At 46.0% G+C, this 20,478-nt stretch overlaps 3 protein-coding genes and 1 pseudogene across 3 annotated transcripts; 3 read left to right on the plus strand and 1 right to left on the minus strand.

Annotated features, from left to right (window-relative positions):
• Positions 1 to 441: 441 nt before the first annotated feature.
• LOC117838908 (receptor-like cytoplasmic kinase 176) lies at positions 442 to 6,921 on the minus strand. Its single transcript, XM_034719107.2, has 6 exons — positions 6,470 to 6,921; positions 2,347 to 2,672; positions 2,069 to 2,204; positions 1,813 to 1,955; positions 1,606 to 1,729; positions 442 to 1,108 (listed from the first exon to the last, which is right to left on the minus strand). Exons 1-6 carry the CDS (start codon positions 6,525 to 6,527, stop codon positions 645 to 647), a joined length of 1,251 nt encoding a protein of 416 aa, XP_034574998.1. The 5' UTR covers positions 6,528 to 6,921; the 3' UTR covers positions 442 to 644.
• Positions 6,922 to 8,889: 1,968 nt separating this feature from the next.
• Positions 8,890 to 11,365, plus strand: LOC117838909 (uncharacterized). The gene is made up of 11 exons (XM_034719108.2): positions 8,890 to 9,062; positions 9,159 to 9,229; positions 9,325 to 9,382; positions 9,485 to 9,591; positions 9,734 to 9,779; positions 9,924 to 10,058; positions 10,134 to 10,223; positions 10,298 to 10,426; positions 10,517 to 10,600; positions 10,718 to 10,782; positions 10,910 to 11,365. Exons 1-11 carry the CDS (start codon positions 8,979 to 8,981, stop codon positions 11,094 to 11,096), a joined length of 1,056 nt encoding a protein of 351 aa, XP_034574999.1. The 5' UTR covers positions 8,890 to 8,978; the 3' UTR covers positions 11,097 to 11,365.
• Positions 11,366 to 11,504: 139 nt separating this feature from the next.
• LOC117838907 (pentatricopeptide repeat-containing protein At4g21065-like) lies at positions 11,505 to 15,989 on the plus strand (annotated as a pseudogene).
• A 1,775-nt stretch (positions 15,990 to 17,764) lies between these two features.
• LOC117838911 (uncharacterized) lies at positions 17,765 to 20,041 on the plus strand. Its single transcript, XM_034719110.2, has 2 exons — positions 17,765 to 18,407; positions 19,740 to 20,041. The coding sequence occupies exon 1, from the start codon at positions 17,840 to 17,842 to the stop codon at positions 18,404 to 18,406; it is 567 nt and encodes a 188-aa protein (XP_034575001.1). The 5' UTR covers positions 17,765 to 17,839; the 3' UTR covers position 18,407; positions 19,740 to 20,041.
• Positions 20,042 to 20,478: the final 437 nt, after the last annotated feature.

Raw genomic sequence — 20,478 nt, forward strand, 5'->3', positions numbered from 1 at the left:
GTTTCGGGGCCTCGCGGCATGATGCTACCGGTGCCTGACTTGGGCGAGTGAGTTCCCTGGACCTGGAGAGATGGGAGTTACGTGTCGACGTCGTTCGTGGAGTGATCCAAAATGCTACGACTTCCGTGACAGGTGAGGTTGCTGTCGTCAGGCGCTGTGGTGTTGCTGAAAACAGTGGCATGGTTTGCTGCAGAGGAATTGCTTCCGGCATGGAGGGCGGAAACGGGGATCGCAATGGCCGACCCGCTGGTGGGTACCAGTGCCATCTCAACGATCCTCACGCCGGAATTTCGATCGGCAAAGCGGCCGTCAACATCATACAAATCCATTCACGCCGGAGTATCATGCATGTATCCCGGCTGCACAACAGTCAACACCACTGAGATCTGGCAGATTGATGAGCATTGCAGGCTATAACTAGGAACAAAGGCTCAGGAATCATTAACAGCTTGCAAAACATGAGCTTCTCACTGATGCCATGAGTTTCGACATACAAATCTATTCACGGTCAGCTGAAACCGAACAGCTCAATAGCTCATGTGAACGAAGAAACGACTTGTAGCCAAAAGCCTGATTACCCTCAATATACACATCATATTCACAAGCTACAATCTAGCTAACAACTCGATCAAGCTACGCCTTTGCTAACGAGAATGAGCCAATGATTTTGGGTTTGTGCCAACGGTCTCCTTCGTCCCTCCCAGGCTTCTCCGGCGAGGCTTGCGGCTGCTCTTGCTGCCGCTAACAGGAGCAGACATCTGTTTGGTTGCAGCCTTGGGTTCTTGATGCTTCTCTGCTTCACAGGAGTCCTGAAGCTCTTCTAGGATAGTGACCACAGCATCCATAGATGGCCTCATTTTAGCTTCGTAGGACAGGCATTCAAGGGCAAGGGTGGCAATTGTTTGTGCACCATTGAGAGAGTATTGACCTTCCAGCCTGGTATCCAGGACCCGGAATATCTTGCGCTTATGTGTCAGGTAAGGTCGAGCCCATTCGACGAGATTGTGCTCCCCTTGTGGCCGGTTTTTGTCGATGGCGCGGCGGCCTGACAACATCTCCAGAAGCACTACTCCAAAGCTATAGATGTCACTCTTTGCAGTTAGGTGACCTGAAAGTGCAGCATTGTTCAAAGAAAGAGATCCATATCAGATACTGAATGAGATGTTGATACAAGTTTATCAAAGTAAAATGATGCTCTTTGCCTACAAGACAGCATCGCAACATAATGTGCAATGAGATGAATTCAGAAAACATCTAATGCGATGGCACGAAACTGTTTATGATATACAAGAATGCCACAAACATAAGATCCAGCATCCATGACCTTATGTTATGTTCTCACTCCACTGCTCACGTAAGCCACAGCACCAAAAACTTCTCCAAATTATGCAGCCTAACCAACTCAATAAAGTAGATAATGTGCCAAAATTGCAATTTCCATGCAGGGGATGTATGGTACCAAATTATACCTTTTGGACTTTGATAGGCAGTATTTAATGCACGACGCTAGCTAATTTGTTTTTGTCACATAATGCAGTTTCTAAATCAGGGCATCCAAATCTAGAGAAATTTGGATGGAACTACCAAGACCTGCACTAAGATTACCTGTTGAAAGGTATTCAGGAGCTGCATAACCATATGTTCCCATTACTCTTGTGGAAACGTGGCTCTTCTCACCAACAGGACCATCCTTTGCCAATCCAAAATCAGAAAGTTTCGCAGAATAGTCCTACACATTAACACGATGCACCCCTTTCAGTAGAGCATACAAAAGTTGAAGGTACACAGCAATGAAGATTTACTATCACTTACCGTGTCAAGGAGAATATTGGAAGTCTTAAAATCTCGGTAAATGACTTTTGCCTCTGCACTGTGAAGGTAAGCTAGTCCTTTCGCAGCTCCAAGTGCAACCTTCATTCTAAGGTTCCATGAAAGAGGTTGAAAGTACGAGCCTCCTACAACAAGGATTCATACAACAATTTACAAATCAGAAGACATATTACCACAGTAACATTGTAATATGAATGAAAAACAAGAGAACAGTAACACTAGATCCTGAGTAACTTACTCCTAAAGAGATGATTTTCCAAGCTCCCGCGAGGCATGAACTCGTACACTAGCAGTCGGTGTTCATCCTCTAAGCAGTACCCAATTAGCTTGACAAGGTTGGGATGACAGAACTGACCTAGGTAATTAACTTCCGCCTACGAACGGAATATTTATCCATGTTAGTATAGTAATCAAGTCAGCACAGAAAGGTAGGGTACAAGATGAAAGTTCAAACGAATGTGAAACTATAATGAATTTACAGGACAGTAGCATAAAGTTGAGTAGCATTATACTCACCAACCACTCTCGGTGTCCTTGCAAACCCTCCTGGTTGAGTCTTTTCACAGCAACAGCAATTCCAGTGCCAGGCCTGCAGGGTGCTAATGTATTTTCATCGATCCATCCCTTATAGACAGATCCAAACCCTCCTTCACCTAGCACACTATCAGGACGGAAGTTCCTTGTGGCTGATTTGAGATTACTGAAGCTGAAGACCTTAACATTGGCAGATTGCAGGATCTCGCATTCGGTCTTCGCATTTGGAGGCATGGAAGCTGAAGAGGCTCGACTACTACAGCCACTAAGCCTACTCCCATCCTTGCCACCACTCTTTGAGAACATCCCTGCAGATCATGCATTTGTAAATATTATACAGAAACAAATGTACAAGAAAAGATCAAACCAAAGCCTCATATTATCCACAAAAGTGTGCTGTGATGAATAAAGTTTGCAGTGATATATCCCAGGTATGATCCAGAAAGAACAACCACTTAAACAGGAAACTAGGCACTAGACAAGGAACTGGATATTGCAATCATTACTTGGTCATCACTAAAGATTGACACGAGAACCTAGAGTTAGACGATAGCCAATAGCAGTTGCCATCTTTGGCACAAATTGTAGCACTAATAATAGATTAATTGGTGTCCAAGAATCTGCTCCAGCAACCATTTGCCTACAGGAGCATAAAACATTGCTGGCTCCCACTATGGCACTCCCAAATAACTGCAGTCCATCCATATGATGAATACAATTATTATAGTTTGATTTTATATTTTTATTTTAAAAATGGAATAAATGGGAAAAATCAACCGATCAAATCTAACTTCATAACATAACGTCCGACCAATTTGGGAGATCTAACTTTCCTAATGTGACATCCAACTATTTTGATAGCAAGTACCAAAGTACGTCATGGATCATTTATGATAGTGTTGCTGGCCATGCTCTATGTGACCTTCCTGGCCATGGTCACCACCGCATACACGTCTTCGCGTGAAGGCCCGACATGTTTGCTGTCAGCTAGGGGCTAAGCAAGCAGGCTGTCTGTTATGGACCTAGAGGACCCAGCTGGGCCCTTAGGGGTGGCCCAGAAATGCCCTCGTGGGCGAGCGAGAGGAGGAGACGCCGCACATGGCCCCACCGGCCCCATGGGCGGATATCCTTTTTAGAGTCTTTGAATAATAGTCAGGTTAGAGAGTCTAGAGATAATTGGAGAGTTTGTTTAGGAAAGGATGGATCCAATCTATAAGGAATCCAATCCTAGTTATCTTAGGAGTCAAGTCATAAGTCCCTATATAATTGAGGGAGTTGTACTATTTGAAAATCAAGAAGGAAGAGAATTCTCTCAACCCTCCAGCCTCCCTGCGCCTGCCGCCTCCCCCTCCCTGCGCTGTCCTTTCCCCCCCTGCGCTGCCCCTGCTGCACCCCCTCCTCTAAAACCCTAACACCGTCCCTCACTTGCAGCATGACTGCTACTGCTTTGGGCTCGGTGCATTGCAACATGTAACCTATCGTGAGTTCATGAGCTGTTAGCGAGATACTGGGCCTTTCCCTTTTCAGCGTCACTCCTCTGTCCTCTCCTTGTGTGCATGCAGCATCATGCGTACAGGATCTGCAATGACACATCCCGACAATAGTGCACATCAGCTGCACGTTCAGATTGGCTATCTCCTATAATGGCAACAACGGGACATTTTCCAAACCTTTGTAACTTTGTCTATTTCCTTCTGGTTGTGACTCATGTACACCATGTATTCCCAATCCGACCAATAGAATCATCATTGCGTGATTACAATCCGATTCCAGAGCCATTCCTTTGGCGGCCTCGACAAATTGTACGAGTTTCTAAATTATGGCGGCAAATAAATGTAGTTAAGTCCCAATTCTTATCTAGTTATCTGCATGCACTCTTAGAGTTAACTGAGATAAAGCAAAAGGCCAAAGAAATAAGAGATGCAGAAGATCATGCATACATGCATGCGGCCATGTAAAAACCATAGACATGCTCAGGGAATGAACTAACAGCATGCATGATTTGGGGACAGGTAACCGGAATAGCCAGAACCTTTTAATATTTTTTATTTGTCCTAAAATTTAATGGCTTAAGACTTACTATTTGACCTCTTACCTCCTAGGAGGTAATCGGAGTACAGTAACAGGGCCCAACTTTGTCTGCAGGAGTCAAAGTGATGACTGGGGTAGAGCAAGTGTTCAAAATGAGCAGGAAGGGAGGAAACACAAGCAGTTTTCCTACATAAAGCGGTTACAGGCATGCATAAATAACCTAACCAATGATCTAAAAGTTGTAACCTTATCAGCTAATACCTAAGAAGATATAAAACTATCTATTAGCAATAGCAATAAATGAGGCTGTCATTTGATAAGATGATATGTAGAGAACATGTTCCAGCTGCAGAGCACAGAACCGTAGTTGTACAGCAATAAACTGTTATGTGGGGCCGGAAGTATTCAAGGCGCAAGAAAGACCAGAGGAAGCAGGACGCAGCAGAGGCTTCGTAGTCAGTTAGGATTAGTTGGTTAGTTAGGTTTACTTAGAGATTTGGTTAGCTCGTGATGGAGGAGTTTGTTTAGATTTGGATTAGGAGTCTGGTTTATCTTAAGTTGTTGAGAGCTTGAACGAGGGGCAAGAATCGGCGTATAAATATGAAGGCCTTGTAACCGGAACGTCAAGCAATAGATTAATCTTTCCTCCAATTCTATCTTCTCCAACCAAGCGTTGAGGACTTGATCCTCTCCCTCTGTCGTCAGTTACCTGGCTGGGGTTACCCCGGCTACTACATAAACTTTCTAACAGAACATAAATCAGGATCTTTGTAGACTAAAACTTCTTATACCTCTCAATTGAATTTGACCAGTACATCATGAACTATTAACTTATGAACGGTACGTATGGTAACACAATAAACATACATAACTTTCATCACGAAAGATGATAAAAGTAATCATTAATACAACTGTCACTAACTGTTCAAAATATGTAATCAACAGTTTACAAGAACTAACTATCTCATGTGCACTGGTTGATACTGCTAGCACTGTTATAACACTTGTCAAAGTAAATTAAGGTAGAACTTGGGTGTCTTCCCTAAGCTCGTATCAACGATGTAAACTAAGAAGATAAATAAAAACACAGTAGCAATAGAGAAACAACTAGTCAACCCCTAAAATATTATTTTCCTCGGTCCATGTGATTATTCTGCAAATGGGGAAATGTGAATAGCGAAGGTCAACGGCATAAACTGTCAAATAGTGGCCAAGCATACTAAGTGCTTTACCACAGTATTAGTCCCACTTCAGTCATATATTACCTTGGTCAACAACATAATCCAGGGTGATTGGAATTAGACATGCAAGTAGTCAACGCAAAGTACTATTTAAGATATTAATGCAACCTTTTGCAATAAAGTCAACCTCATGTCGATTACTAATGTCATCTCAAGAGGACAAATGCTACCAAGCAGATAACGAAAGAACCACTACTCATGAGGTTCCGGTGAGACATCATGTAACGAATGGAGCATCTATGTGAATATGTACCATCCATTACCATATGAAATACGGTGATACTAATACCTATCATCTAATAAAGCTTAAGCTCTTTTTGCACAAGTACAGAACTACCTCAAAGTACCAAACCTCAAGGTTCCAAGCTTGCTTTAGAAAAACGACTGCCAAGTGATTGCGATGCCTTACAGTCAGAACACATCAAAGTTGGCAGGACAGCTGAAACGTTGGGATCATCTAACAGATCAAAGACTATACCATTACATAAATGTTCTGATGATCATCAGAGTTAGCACCTTGAACACATCGAACCACTGGAACAACCCAAAAGCCTAACTAACTTGCATAAACACGGTAGCATACCATTACATAAATATCCTGGTGATCATTCCCTCTATTGCAAAGCAACTTATCTAATTAAACCTCCCAAAACCGTATTACTATCATGCAAGTAAGTTCATCATATAGCAATAAGCTTCCAGCGCAACGAATCAAGCCATCTCATAACCTCCCGCCTGATCGGAGCGCGCAAGTAGCAAGCACGGTCCATCCAAACTCCGCCTCTTACCACCCCCATGAACCAACATCACCGACAACAGCGAGAAGGACGAACCTGAGGCGCCAGGGTGAGGGCTCCCATCCTTGATCCGCGCGCCCCAGCAGTTCCCCATTCCCGCGCGTTGCCCGCGCCACGGCCGCCGAACCGAAGCGCAGCAGCGAGGGCGCTGGGGCCCAATCAACCAATCGGATCAAACGAGCCGAGCGCCACCCTGCTCGCCACGACTCGACCACGCGGCGGGCCGCGTCGCCGTCACCGGAGGCGCCGCGCGATCCCCCGCCGGGGCTAGGGTTTTGGGGAGCGAAGGCACGAGCCGCGGAGGGCGGATAGGTAGAGACAGGAGCCTACAGCGAGGGATGGAAGGTGGCGTGGTGGAGTGCGTGAGGCTTTGGGGAGGGAGGAGGGAGGTGGGGAGAGGAGTGAGCCGAGCGAGAGGAGCAGAGGAGTTAATGGCGGGCAAGGGATGCGTGTGTTACTGGGGCAAGGCACCGCGGGTTCCGCCGCTTCCGGTCCTTGCTGCCCCTCCTGGGAAAAAAAGCCTGGGAAGTTGGTGCGTGGCCGTAGAGGTACGGAGCCGGGCGAGACGCTGCCGCGTGGGCCCCTGTTGGGGCCGGTGTTTTTACCGTTTCACACCGGGGGGTAACTGACCACGCATCACGATTGACGCCCGAGCAAGAAGCTGAATGGGTTCGGGCTAGTATACGAGCTACGGCCCAGGAAATTGGATGGTGTCGTAGTCCGGCCTGGTCGACTGTCGGGCTTCATTTCACCTTTCCCTTTCATCATTTTCAGAGAATTTTTTTATTTTTTTATTTTTATTTTACGATTTTGCAGAAATAAATAGCCGATCCAAAAAATTGCAGAAATAAACCTCTACCGGATCAAACGCGGAAGCAAGCTACCGCCAGTTGAACCGACGGTAACTTCCCTCCTCAGTACACTTTCAAAAAATAATAACTAATTCATATAAACTTGGATGGAGATAAACTTTATATGCAAATTTTAAGTTTCGATGAGATCTACAACTTTGTAGTTCAAACCTTTTCCATTTGATATCATCTTGACGCTTAAATAATCGACACAAGTTTCAGATCTAAAATTCCAATTTTAGATCTGAAACTGGGCATCACACATTCAGAAAATCATAACTAATTCATATGAATTCGAATAGAGATAAGTTGTATATAAAAATTGTAGCTCTCGATGAGATTTACAAATTTGTAGTTCAAACTATTTTTATTTGGTGCCATCTTTGTGCTCACATAATCGACACAAATTTCAGATCTAAAATCCAAGATCACATCAAATAAAAAAAATTAAAGTTGTAGATCTCTTCGAGATCTATAATTATAAAGTTTATCTCCATCCGAGTTCATATGAATTATTTATAACTTTTTGAAAGTGTACTATTTAAAAGAGGGAAGTTACCGCCGGTTCAGCTGGCGGTAGGTTGCTTCCGCCGTTTAATCCGACGGTAGGGGTCTATTTCTGTAAATTTTTTAATCCGCTGTTTATTTCTGCAAAATCATAAAAGAAAAAATATAAAATATAAAAAAATCATTTTCAGGGGCTCCTTTGGATGATGGGTCTGGATATAAATAAAATCAAGCCCGGTGACTTAAAAAGAGGTAGCAACATTGTTGGAGAACTTGTAAGCAAAGCTATTTGCTTAAGATAAGCTAAGGGATTTAGTTGCACGAAGGAGTTGTTTTGCCAAGCTTATAGAAGAAATACAATAGTATCTTCAAAACTATACCAAATAAATTCACCGTTAAACTATATCATACGGTGGACTCCTTAAACAATTTGGTATCATATTGTCACTATATATTTTAGCAAATTTGATCAAAATTGAGTAAATTTTACTTAGGACGAACCAAAATTAAATAATAATTTAGGATGGAGGTAAGTTTTTTGAACGAGACATTACAATTGCAGTTCGTAAGAATACAAGCTATATTAATTATAGAGATAAAACACATCACATCAACTCTTTTCTTGGTGCAAACCCTTTTATATAAGCACCAATGGAATACCAAATTTTAACTACACAACAATGATAATTTTTTTAAGTGCAAATGGTAGATTCTCTGCCTTCTCGTTTAGGTTACACACGTCATTGAATGAACAGTTTAGCTATTTTGTATAGAAATCTAGTGACGCAAGGAGAATGTAAAGTAAAGTTAGACATCAAGGATAATGTAACTTTTTTATTATGCATTTATGCTAGAAGTGTAGTTATTGGGAGTTTCTTATCCAACAATGCAAATATGTTATATGTATAGGTTTTTTCAGAATTTTCTCAACTAAATTATAAAATTGGCACATTGTGTTTTTTTCGAACTTTGGAGATTTTTGTTATAACGCTGTCTAGCAGTAAGCCAGTACTAAACCTCAGAGCTTTTTTTTTTGGCAACGAAGTGTAAAATCACTAAAAACCCTGCAAACCTGTCCGGCAGCGTCTAACCCTACGCCTGCTGCAGATCTCCCCAACTCCCGGACCAGAAAACGCACGCGAACAGCATAGCAGCGGGTGGACTCAGCACCGGCCGCCGGGGACGCGATGGTGGCCGTCGCCTGGCCCCTCTCCGCCGTCGCCGGCCTCATCCCGGCCTCCCTCACGCTGACCCTCCTCATCGCCACCCTCGTACTTCCCTCCCCTTCCCCCCCAAACCCTGCTCCTCCGCCCCTTCTTCCTCCCCCTCGCCGCGACGCTCACGCCATGTCTCCCTCTCGTGCGCAGGTGTCCATCCTGGTGCTGGGCGCCGCCGCCTTCTTCTTCGAGCACATCCGCAGGATCGGATGCATGCACTCGTAAGTCGCTTCTTCCTTCCCGTCTCGTACTCTTCGTTTCTCGCGCGATCTGCGCGTCGAGTTGACTGGTACGTCGTTTTGGATCTCGGCCGCAGGCTGGAAAGATCGGCCGTCTCAGACGCCTTCTTCGAGGACCCCAATTCGCTCAACAAGGTAGTACCGATTGCTGCTCCCTGCTCGTGTTGGGTTCATCTCGGGCTGCGGCACGGTGTGCCCGCTAGGTGTTTGCTCATTTGCCTGTGTAAACTGTTACAGGTTCCCTGCCCGTCGATTTTTGATCCTCCTGAGAAGTACATTTCGTTGATAGTTCCTGCCTACAACGAGGAGCATCGACTCCCCGAGGCTCTTACAGAAACACTCAAGTAAGGCTTTGATATGAACATTTCCTGCTCTTGTTTGCTCAATACTCTATTATTGCAATTTATACTGGTAGTTGTACTTCTAGTGTTAATTGTTTGCTTGCTTGGTTGTGTTAATTGCTTTGTTGTTCTCTCTCTTTAATAGCTACCTGAAACGTCGTGCAGCTGCGGACAAGTCATTTTCTTACGAGGTATGCGAAAATCTAGCATGTTGTTGGCATTTGTGTTCACCTTAACATTTGCAAATTTTGAGCAGTTTAGTGCCAAACATTTTATTTATTGAAACATGCATTATTAACTTAAACAATGTTGGTGTTCAATCTATTCTGTCAAAGGTTTTGATTGTTGATGATGGGAGCACTGACCGAACCTCTAAAGTTGGCTTCAAGTTTGTAAAGGAACACAAGATTGACAATGTTAGAGTTCTTCTACTTGGGAGAAATCATGGGAAGGGTGAAGCAGTCCGAAAGGTGAGTGTTAAACTTCCTGCATATCCTTTTGTTTTCAAATAATAACTAATTAGTGTGGAAAGCATGGTCTAATAGGGGATGCTCCATTCTCGTGGTGAACTATTACTCATGCTTGATGCTGATGGGGCAACAAAAGTGACTGATTTGGAAAAGCTCGAAGCTCAGGTCTGTCATAAGCTCGATCTTTAAGAATTTAATTAGTTGTTTACAACTCCTGGAATTTACTTTTCTGCTCTTAGGTTCATGCATTGGCTCAGAAAGTTAATTCCAGCCCTGGAACATCTACTGGTTCACCTCAGAAAGTATCAGATGTTGAAATTGCTGTCTTTGGCTCACGTGCTCATTTGGAGAAGCAGGCTCTTGCAACAGTAAATCTCTTGACTCCCGGTTACCCTCAATTGCATGATTTTCTTTCTTTTTCACCTTACCTTTTTGCATTCATTTATGACTTATCGCAGAGGAAGTGGTATCGAAACTTTCTTATGAAAGGTTTCCACTTGGTAGTTTTGTTGACTGCTGGTCCTGGGATCAGAGACACACAGGTATGTTTTATTTGCTTAATATCCTCTAATAAACGAGTGCAGTTGATTTTACATGTACTTTCTTCATGACTACACTGTTCACTATCCACCATATGTGCATTCTTTTACAAATTCCAGTGTGGGTTTAAGATGTTCACACGAGCTGCTGCAAGGAAACTTTTCACAAATATCAGATTGAAGAGGTATGGTTTCCTTTTCTTCTTTTCCTTTGAGGTTCCAGTGATGCTTCTATATACCAATTCCTCTTTCTAGGCTTGTAGATTCATGCTATGGATGATTGTTACAGTTTTCCTTTTGTTGCTTGGGCAGGTGGTGTTTTGATGTTGAGCTTGTATACCTGTGCAAGCACCTCAGGATCCCAATGGTAGAAGTATCTGTTAATTGGACTGAGATACCTGGATCCAAAGTGCGCATGACAAGCATCATGCACATGGTATTTGAGCTCCTGCTGATCAGAGTAGGCTATGGACTGGGCATATGGAAAATATACACATAAACCCTGACATCTGTTGTTGACAACTGCAGCTTAGTTCATTGTAGCTTATACCAAACCTAGTTCGTCACCATGCAAGTCCATTTGAAGGATCACTGTAAAATTTTTCGGATATTTTCACCTGGAGAGAATCCATGCCTCCTGTACTTTAGTGTCTGAATCATAGAGAGTGACAAATATACGCCGAACTTGTCCCCACTGATAAATTCTCCTACTGATTTGTTATACAGGACATCAAAATTCAATCAATGGAAAAGAAAAACTTATCTGCTTCTGAGTCTTTGACAGGATGCAGTGCTGAACCGAATCTGCTATGCTAATTTGCATACGAGATATGACGAACAAGCATTCAAGATTTTTTTGAACAAAACAAATCTGCTGAATTTCACAAGTACTAAAGCATTTGTCACCAGAATTCATGAACTTCATGTGTTCCAAAGGGGTTCTCGACTTCCTCGAAAGAATTTACCTGCCATTGCGCACTGGCGCGTCTGAAATGGCGCGATGCGAATGATCAAAACCGCACAGCCGCGCGCCCGGGCGCCATGCCGTGCGCTCGACCAAATGCCGCCGCCGCTTCCACCTTCTCTTGCGCCGCATCTGCGCCGCCGCCGTTTCTCCACCGCGCCTGCCTCGCACCACCCACCATCCGCGGCACGGGCGGCGGAACAGCACTGCCTCCGCCTTCTAGAGCGCTCCTCAACGCCGGCCGCCGTCCTCCAGTCCCTCGCATTCCTCGTCAAGTCCGGCCTGCACTCCAACCCGCTCGTCCTCACCAGGCTCTTCGCGTCCACCGCCTCCGCGGCGCCCGCGCTGCTCGAGCCCCTCGTCTCCGCGCTCCTCGGCCCTTCCGTCCCGATCGATGCCTTCCTCGTCAACACTCTCATCCGCGCGCACGCCACCTCCCCGCTCCCTTCCGCCCGCCTCCGCGCCGCCGCCTTCTTCCCGCTCATGCTCCGCAGCGCTGTGTTGCCGAACAAATTCACCTTCCCCTTCCTCCTCAAGGCGTGCGCGGCGCTCCCGGGCTCCCCAGGCGTTGGGCTCCAGGCCCACGCCGCCGTTCTCAAGTTCGGGTTCGCCACCGACCAGTACGTCTCCAATACTCTCATACACATGTACTCGTGCTTCGACGGCGGGTTCCTCGGGGACGCGCGGAATGTGTTCGACAGAATGACGAAGTCGAGTGCGGTTACTTGGAGCGCGATGATTGGCGGGTATGTGCGTGGGGGGCTGTCAAGTGATGCAGTTGAGTTGTTTAGGGAGATGCAGGCCAGTGGGGTGCGTCCGGATGAGGTCACAGTGCTTGGCGTTCTGGCTGCAGCTGCAGATTTGGGTGCACTCGAGCTTGCTCGGTGGGTTGGGCGGTTTGTGGAGAGGGAGGGTTTTGGGAAATCTGTGACGCTGTGCAATGCGTTGATTGACACGCTCGCCAAGTGTGGTGATGTGGACGGGGCTGTGGCAGTGTTCCAGGGGATGGAGGAACGGACTGTTGTGTCTTGGACCTCAGTGATTGATGCTCTTGCAATGGAGGGTCGTGGGAAGGAGGCTGTGGGAGTGTTCGAGGAGATGAAGACTACTGGAGTGCCACCTGATGATGTTGCGTTCATCGGTGTGCTCACTGCATGTAGCCATGCTGGAATGGTTGATGAAGGCCATGGCTACTTTGATTCGATGAAGATGCAGTATGGCATTGAGCCTAAGATCGAGCATTATGGTTGCATGGTTGACATGTTTGGTCGTGCTGGCATGGTTGAGCGGGCAATGGAGTTTGTTCGTACGATGCCCATGAAACCAAACCAAATAATATGGCGGACACTTGTTGCTGCCTGCCGTGCTCATGGCAGGCTTGAACTCGGTGAAAGCATCACCAGGAACCTTCTAAATGAGTACCCGGCTCATGAGGCCACCTATGTTATGCTCTCCAATGTCTACGCACTGACACAGAGGTGGAAGGAGAAATCAGAGATTAGGAGAGAGATGAGCAAGAGAGGATTCAAGAAGGTGCCAGGTTGCAGCGTTGTTGAGCTTGATGGGGAGGTTCATGAATTCATAGCTGGAGATGAGTCGCACCCGCAGTGGAAGGAGATATACAGGATGGTCGAGGAGATGGCAAGAGAGCTGAGGCGCATTGGGCACATCCCAGCTACATCAGAGGTTCTCCTTGATCTTGATGAGGAGGATAAGGAGGGTGCGCTTCAGTGGCACAGCGAAAAGCTGGCGATTGCATTTGTGTTGCTGAGGACTCCTCCTGGTACACAGGTCCGGGTGGTTAAGAATCTCCGAGTATGCTTGGATTGTCATGCAGCAATAAAATGCATTTCACAGGTTTATAACCGGGAGATCATAGTGCGTGATCGCAGCCGGTTCCATCGCTTCAAGAATGGCTCCTGCTCATGCAATGATTTCTGGTGATGGAATTGCTTTTCACCAGGTTATCCTGTTCCTCAGTTCTCATGGTCCACTGAAGAGTGCGTTGAAATTCCATAGAAGATTCTGGCGGTGATAATTTATCTCTGCGGAGCTTCTGCAAATCTATAAAGGTTTGTCCATTGTTTTCCAACGCAAAAGCTTTCAAGGATACTACGCGTTGCATTGAAGCCTATACTTTTTCTATAGTTCACTTTGTCCACTGAAAGTCTTAACTTGTACACATTTTTCGGGCAACCATAAAGAATGGATCAGACCATGGAGTATGCACAACCTCATTTTTCACATCCTATATTTAAAAACATGAAATTTAATCTAAGGATATTTGTAAACAAACTAGACAAACACTAGATTTTCAATAGACCATTTGAATAAATGCTTAACATGATACAATATTACATCTACCGTGCAAGATTTATACGGTATCACTCTTTAATACTTCTGCTAGCCTGTAGACTTGAAATTTGCATAGCAAGCATAATCAAGCTTCCGGCATATATGACATTGTCAGCCAACCTCTTAATGCAATGCAATGCAAAAAAGAAAAAGAAAAAAAAAGAAGTGTTCGCTGCATCTTGACCAAAATCTGCCATCTCTTCGCCAGTATTGTTCTTGATGGTGCTGAGGACTGCAAAACCTTCTTGCATAGCGTCCTTGAGGATGCCCGATTGCCAGTCCACTATGCAAGCGATACCAGGTCTTTGATGTCATGACTATCAGCCATCTCAATGGTTTTGCTGGTTTTATGCAATGCTATGTCAAGCCTTTTTCTCAAGCATCTCCTTGTTCATGCTCTCGTCTTCATTCATGGAGTGCGCTGATAAATGCTTTTTTGAAGATATTGTCGTCTCAATGCCCTCTCTGATTTTCACCGGCACCGCTCTTATCCTTTCCTCAAGCATCTTGTTCTCCATTTCCTTTTCATTTGTGCAGTGAGCTATGGATGTCTGCCTCTGAACTACCCACCATATCTCCATCATTGCCGTCTCTGTCGATGCCTTGAAACTTCCGCATGGCCTACTCTCTATCATTGCCTCATTCTTGTTGCGTGCTGGTAATGTCTCACCCTTGTGACTTGTCATTACATCCTCATTCATGAGTATCTCTCTGCACTCTCCTTTTCAGGGCCTCCCCAGTATGCGTCAAACATAGATGATTTCTTCACTGTTTAGCAGCCTGCTCTTCCAAAATAAATTGTGCACTGTATGGAACATAATTTTCAACCCGCTTCTGTCTTTTTGCTGATCTCTTCTCTATCTCTGCCCAAACCTCCCGCTCAACCAATCTTATGAATCTTGCTGTATCTGCTGCAAGGTCCTCTAACCTCTCCAGTGTACAGTTCAGTTTCTCCAAATCGACGTTGTTTGAGAACAACACCTTCATGACATTGCAGGTGTATCCCAGCGTTCCTGACAGCATGACCCTACTGAACAAGAGGGGGTACCAGCTGTAAGATGAACTGGACAATGAAATGGGACTGGGAAGCCGGTACGATGTACTATTTTGTCATCTGTATTGTATATTGGCCTACATGAAAGGAACATCTAAAGTGGATGTTTATTGTCTTATAGTTTGCATGCTATTTCTTTGTTGTGTTTTAATGACTTGTTACTTCAAGCGTTTTTATCTTGAATTGCAGTGGTGTAAACTCTTTAGTTCCATGTATTGATACTTGAGTTTCTTTGTGGAATTCTTTTGCACACTTGGGGTTTTAGACCATGGAATTCTTATAGCTCTTTTATGTATTGACACTTCTATCTTGATTTTGCAGGATATGCCAATAACTAGTCACGGTCAGACTTCCCTGTGCTACATGGGTATCAAATTATTCTGACGCATCATCTCATGTTTCTACAACGCCACAAAGTACCAGAAATCCATTTGGACAGACAATCACGCCTTTCCTGGACTGGACTACATCAATGGCAAAGTCTGGATTCCCTGTGCTTACATGACATGTGCTTGCAGAAAAGAAAAAAAAAATTCATGGTCACTGGTTAGAAATGAGATGGAACTATGGAAGGAGGAAGCATTTAGAGAAGTGGGGGGATCACACTGCTGTTGGTTCAACTATAGTGGCAGATAGGTGCTCACTTCAGAAGAGTGACTAACTTGATGCCAAACAAATTCGCACTTCTTCCATTCACCTGGCTAAGCATTGGAAAGGACATTAGATAGGTGGCCAGAACAAGTCAGCTGCATGAAACATTCGAAGTCTTCAGCTAAGCTCTCAATGATATGAACGAAACTGTGAATGTCATCATCATCAAGGTCATATCCTGTGGTTTCCTTCCTGGCTTTGGCTGTGACAACTTTGAGGAGGAGGACTCCTTGTTGCCTTGCTTGCCGGAGGACTTCAGTCCACTGTGCTAGCCACTCCAGGCCTTGCATGTCTTGGATTTCTGAAATCTCAACTGCCGTGATGATTTGAACCAAGGCTTTCTGTAGCCTTCCCGTGAGCATCGTTAATTCCTCGATCTCCCGATCATCTGCTGTTTCAGCCGGGGAAGCATCCGTCTGGTCCATGTCCACTGCTCGCTCGGATGCCTTCTGTTGAAGGGCACGACCACCTCCATTCTCAAGTGTCCGCTTCAGCTCTGCTGCTCCAGCCAGGGCAGCACACGCATCGTACTTCTCTATTCTTACGCATCCGCTTCAGCTTTGGCGAGGCCTGGAACAATGTTATGAAGTCCCCGATGTTCTCTGACGCCTTCTCCAACGCTTCCACTGCGCTGTCCAGTTTCTTCACGTCCTCATCGCTCGAGAAGAGCACCGAGGCAGCGGTGCCGATGCGTCGCGACATGCTCGACAGGGCTTTCCTTGTGAAAGACATAGCGGTGCCAGTACCGGCATTGCTGCTGCTTGCCTGCTGGTGATTGCCGTCTCGCTGCTGGAAGCTGAGGAGCACCTTGCCGCCGTGGGCGGCAGCCTCCTTGAGATCCTCCCGCCACCGGAGCAGCGAGGTGCTCTCGATGGCGTACTTCTCGGACACCTCGACCGCGCTGCGGACCCTCATGTGCAGACGCTCCAGGCGCTGCAGCTTGTCGGCGACGGGCGTCTGCTTGCCGAGGTTGCCGACGAACTTGGACACCGCCTTGTCCGCGACCGCACTGGTTACCACCGGTGTTATGGTCTTATGGAACCAACCACTTCTTTTGCCATGGCGACTAGCAGTAGCAGCCTAGCAGGGATAAAGCTGTGTCACTGGCTATACCCTCTCCCGGGTATAGAGTTGTTGCATGAACGATTAGATTAGGAACCTTACAATTGCTTGCAGAGTTGTCATGTCTGGCACGAACGAATTTATCAGGGTGCCCGTGGTGGTATTTGCATTGTTGGTGTCACCCTAAGGCCGGCCTGCCGCCTGCGCATAGGGAAAAAGAACCCGGCATCGCGTTGTTGTCGAGGAACTTGGGAATCAGCGAAGTCCTCTCCTCTGTAGTGTAGCTGCACTGCAAATTTGCAATAGACATGGTTTTGATCGTCCTTTAAATTATAACACTCCCTCCATTCTTAAATATATGATGTTTCAGACAAGCAAATTAGTTCTTTTTTGAACTAACTAGCTTATCCTAAATGTCATATATTAGGACGGAGGTAGTACCTTATAATTTGTCCTTACTAGGTACGTGCCTGTTCAAGTTTCGGCAAGCGCTATAGCTGGATGCGCCGCTCTGCATATTCATGTCTGCATCGCTTGAGACATGGCAGCGGTGTGGATGTGTCGTGCCATGGTCGACGGGGCGTTCCTTGTGAAAGACACAGCAATATAGCATTACAGGATGCAGTATCGCTGGTCCTCGCAGTTGCATTGAGTTGGCTTCAGGTTTCGTGCCTTCGTGGCCTCGTGGACTTTCAGTCTCTGCTTCCGGAGCCTGAAAGCTGAGAAGCACCTCGTCACAGTCCCACTAGGGGCTTCGCCGCCGCTGGAGCAGCGTGGTGCTCTCAATGGCGTGCCGCGTGCGTCTCAAACACCTCTCGATCGTGCAGTGGATCCTGATGAGCAGCAGACCCAGCCACCGCTGCGATCGCCGACAGCTCCGGCCAGCCGCCGGCGAGGCGTACGAGTGAAGGTGGAGCGGCGGCGAGCAGGGACGTCGCGATCGCGGCGAACGGACACGATGGCGAGGCCTCGCTATTCGCCGGACGTGTCGTTGGGCCGAACTGGGCCGTGCTAGCTAGTCGGCCCAGTTAAGCACAACGACAACAACGTGCTTAACCCCACAAGTCACCCCGACTCCCCAAGGCCCGCGCCCCTGTCCCCAACCTCAACCCCTACCGCCGCCGCCAAACCCTCCGCCCCCGAGCTCGCCGCCGCCATGAGGCCGCTCGACGAGAAGGAGACGACGCAGGTCTTCGAGAAGCTGTTCAAGTTCACGGGCCCCAACCTGAAGCACCTCCTGGAGCGTCCCGCCGTGGAGGGCCCCGACCCGGAGCCGGGCCGCTACTGCCTCCGCCTCCACAAGAACCGCGTCTACTACGCCTCCGAGTCCCTCGTCCGCCGCGCCACCGCCGTCGCCCGCCCGCGCCTCGCCGCCGTGGGCACCCCCATCGGTAAGTTCACCCACCACGGCTCGTTCCACCTCACCGTCCACGCGCTCGACCTCCTGGCGGCGCACGCGCGCCGCCGCGTCTGGCTCAAGCCCGACACGGAGCGCTCCTTCCTCTTCGGCAACTCCGTGCCCAAGTCCTCCCTCGCCCGCATCACCGAGAACACCAAGGCCGGCGACGGCGTCGTCGTCATGTCCATGGCCGACGTGCCGCTCGGCTTCGGCGTCGCCGCGAGGTCGGCGCAGGACTGCAGGAAAGCCGACACCAACGCAGTCGTCGTGCTGCACCAGTCTGACGCCGGGGAGTACCTCCGCAAGGAGGAGGAGCTCATGTGAGGTGAGGGCACAATGCCACAACCTTGGTTGGATAATATTGAGTGAAATTGGAAAGATGTATACCTTATTGTAGTGTTCCAAGGCTTCAACATTTCAACCTTTGCAATTTAGATGTACCAAATGATTAATTGGTTTTGAGATATGATGATTGCGGCTGCCAATGTTAATGTCTGTCAATGGTTCAATGCGAATTTAGAGTTTTTGTGCTTTTTTGGGATTAGGATCAAACTGAATTATCAGGCAAGGTAGTCTGAGAAAAAGTAGTCTAATTGGACAGTATTCTGTGTTATATGTAGTGAAGAACTTGGACATCAGAGATAATCAAGCTAATTGATGGAATATGTCATGTCCTATATGCGTCAATAGGGCAGTGTGATGGAGCATGTGAATGGATATAAGACCATTCTGTTTTATTTTTTTGGTCAAGCCTCCAAGCATATACATTTGAATGCCGTCTATGCTATGATGTGATTATGGTGTCAGTTTTATTAATTGTTGATGCTACTGCTCAATGTTTTGTCTTTTGAATTAATCAAATGAGTATTCGGACCACATTATTTCCTAAATTCTACATAATTAATCAAGCAAATTAAGTTTCTAATAAGGAGTTCTACTTTGTGCGCTTCATTGTTGAATTTTTTTAGAGTGCTTAATCTGCTAGCAGTTCTCAGGATATGTATGTGAGTAAAACTTATAACTTAGTTGCATTGAGAAAGCATGCTTAATCAAAGAAATCTGCTGTGTTAGATGACAACAGACCTATAGGATATCTCCCCTGAATGTTTTTACAGCTATGAATTGGAAAACACGGTAGAATGGTTGCTGTTCTTGCAAGTTGCAAAGGGATTTCATTCTTCTTCATCAATTTTTTATTTGTCTGGTGACCTGGTCCCGGTGGATGAGGTACCAGGCTAGGATGTTTAGTTGGATGTATTTTTTTTCCTTTTTTTCTTTCTTAACTTCAGTCCAGCATGTTGTTGTGATTTTAGCATGTCATGGCTGATTGGTTGCCCTGAGCTGTTATAATCACTTGTCATCGGGCTGCAATCTAGTACCTACCATAGAAGTCTGCTTTTACAACCTTACTAGCACTGGTTTTCCCTTGGAGCATGGTCTCCCTGAGCCGATTCGAGGCTTGGCATCCTCTTATTAAGATGAAGCAGAGGGCTGCATAACTGATTATGCAGTAGGCTACTATATTATGTTGGTTTTCATAACATCTTCATGTACTGTATAGATCCATTTGGCATTTCCTGAACATGAAACTTGTATACATCTGGTTTGAGCTTTGCGATCCTGTTCTAAGTTTTGACAGCTTTCATCATGCTTGCAGGTGATATGTTTCGTTTACACTTACAATCAATATTCAGATATCCCATTAGTTTTGGAGCTTTTCAACTAGTGCATGGAACAGTGGAGATGAATATTACAGGTGCTCAAGTCTAGTCCTGAGGCAAACCTGGGCTCGTAATTTTTTTCATCATGTAATCTATCAGTATGATTATGGAATTTTTCCTGTAGAACTTCTAGATTAGATGATCAATGATATGGTCAATGGACCACTTGCAGTTGTACTGAATGCATGAATCAAGCTGTTGAAATATCGCAAGCAACTGCTTCAATGGTTCAGTGCAACTTAGTTTTTCAAAGAGCCTGCTTTTACATAGTGAAATCGGTCATGATGATTTTGAATTTAAGATATGCTATATGGCTGTTCAGTAGAGTTACCGAATGCATTGAACCTGACGAGAAGTGTTACTGCAGAGCATTGCCCTGTTTGCTTGCAGAGATTAGCGTGGATTACCGCCATTTCCGTGTAAGAATAACTGGCAATGCGATTAGTAGATCATCACATTCTTTGATTAGGATTTCCTTCCCTGCCATCGAGAGTATTTTCTCCTTCCAAACCACGATTCCGGATTTTATTTTTTCGAAAAAGAACGCTCCTTAGAGATTTCAGCTCGTTCGGCTGGCTGCTTTGCAGCTGGCAGGCCTAAATAGTTCTCATTCTTTGCTTCACAGTGCATAACTGCAGATGAAGCACAACCATGCAACTTTGCTTTGTTGAGGCC

Source organism: Setaria viridis, chromosome 9 (genome assembly GCF_005286985.2).
Source record: "Setaria viridis chromosome 9, Setaria_viridis_v4.0, whole genome shotgun sequence".
Classification (NCBI taxonomy): Eukaryota; Viridiplantae; Streptophyta; class Magnoliopsida; order Poales; family Poaceae; genus Setaria; species Setaria viridis.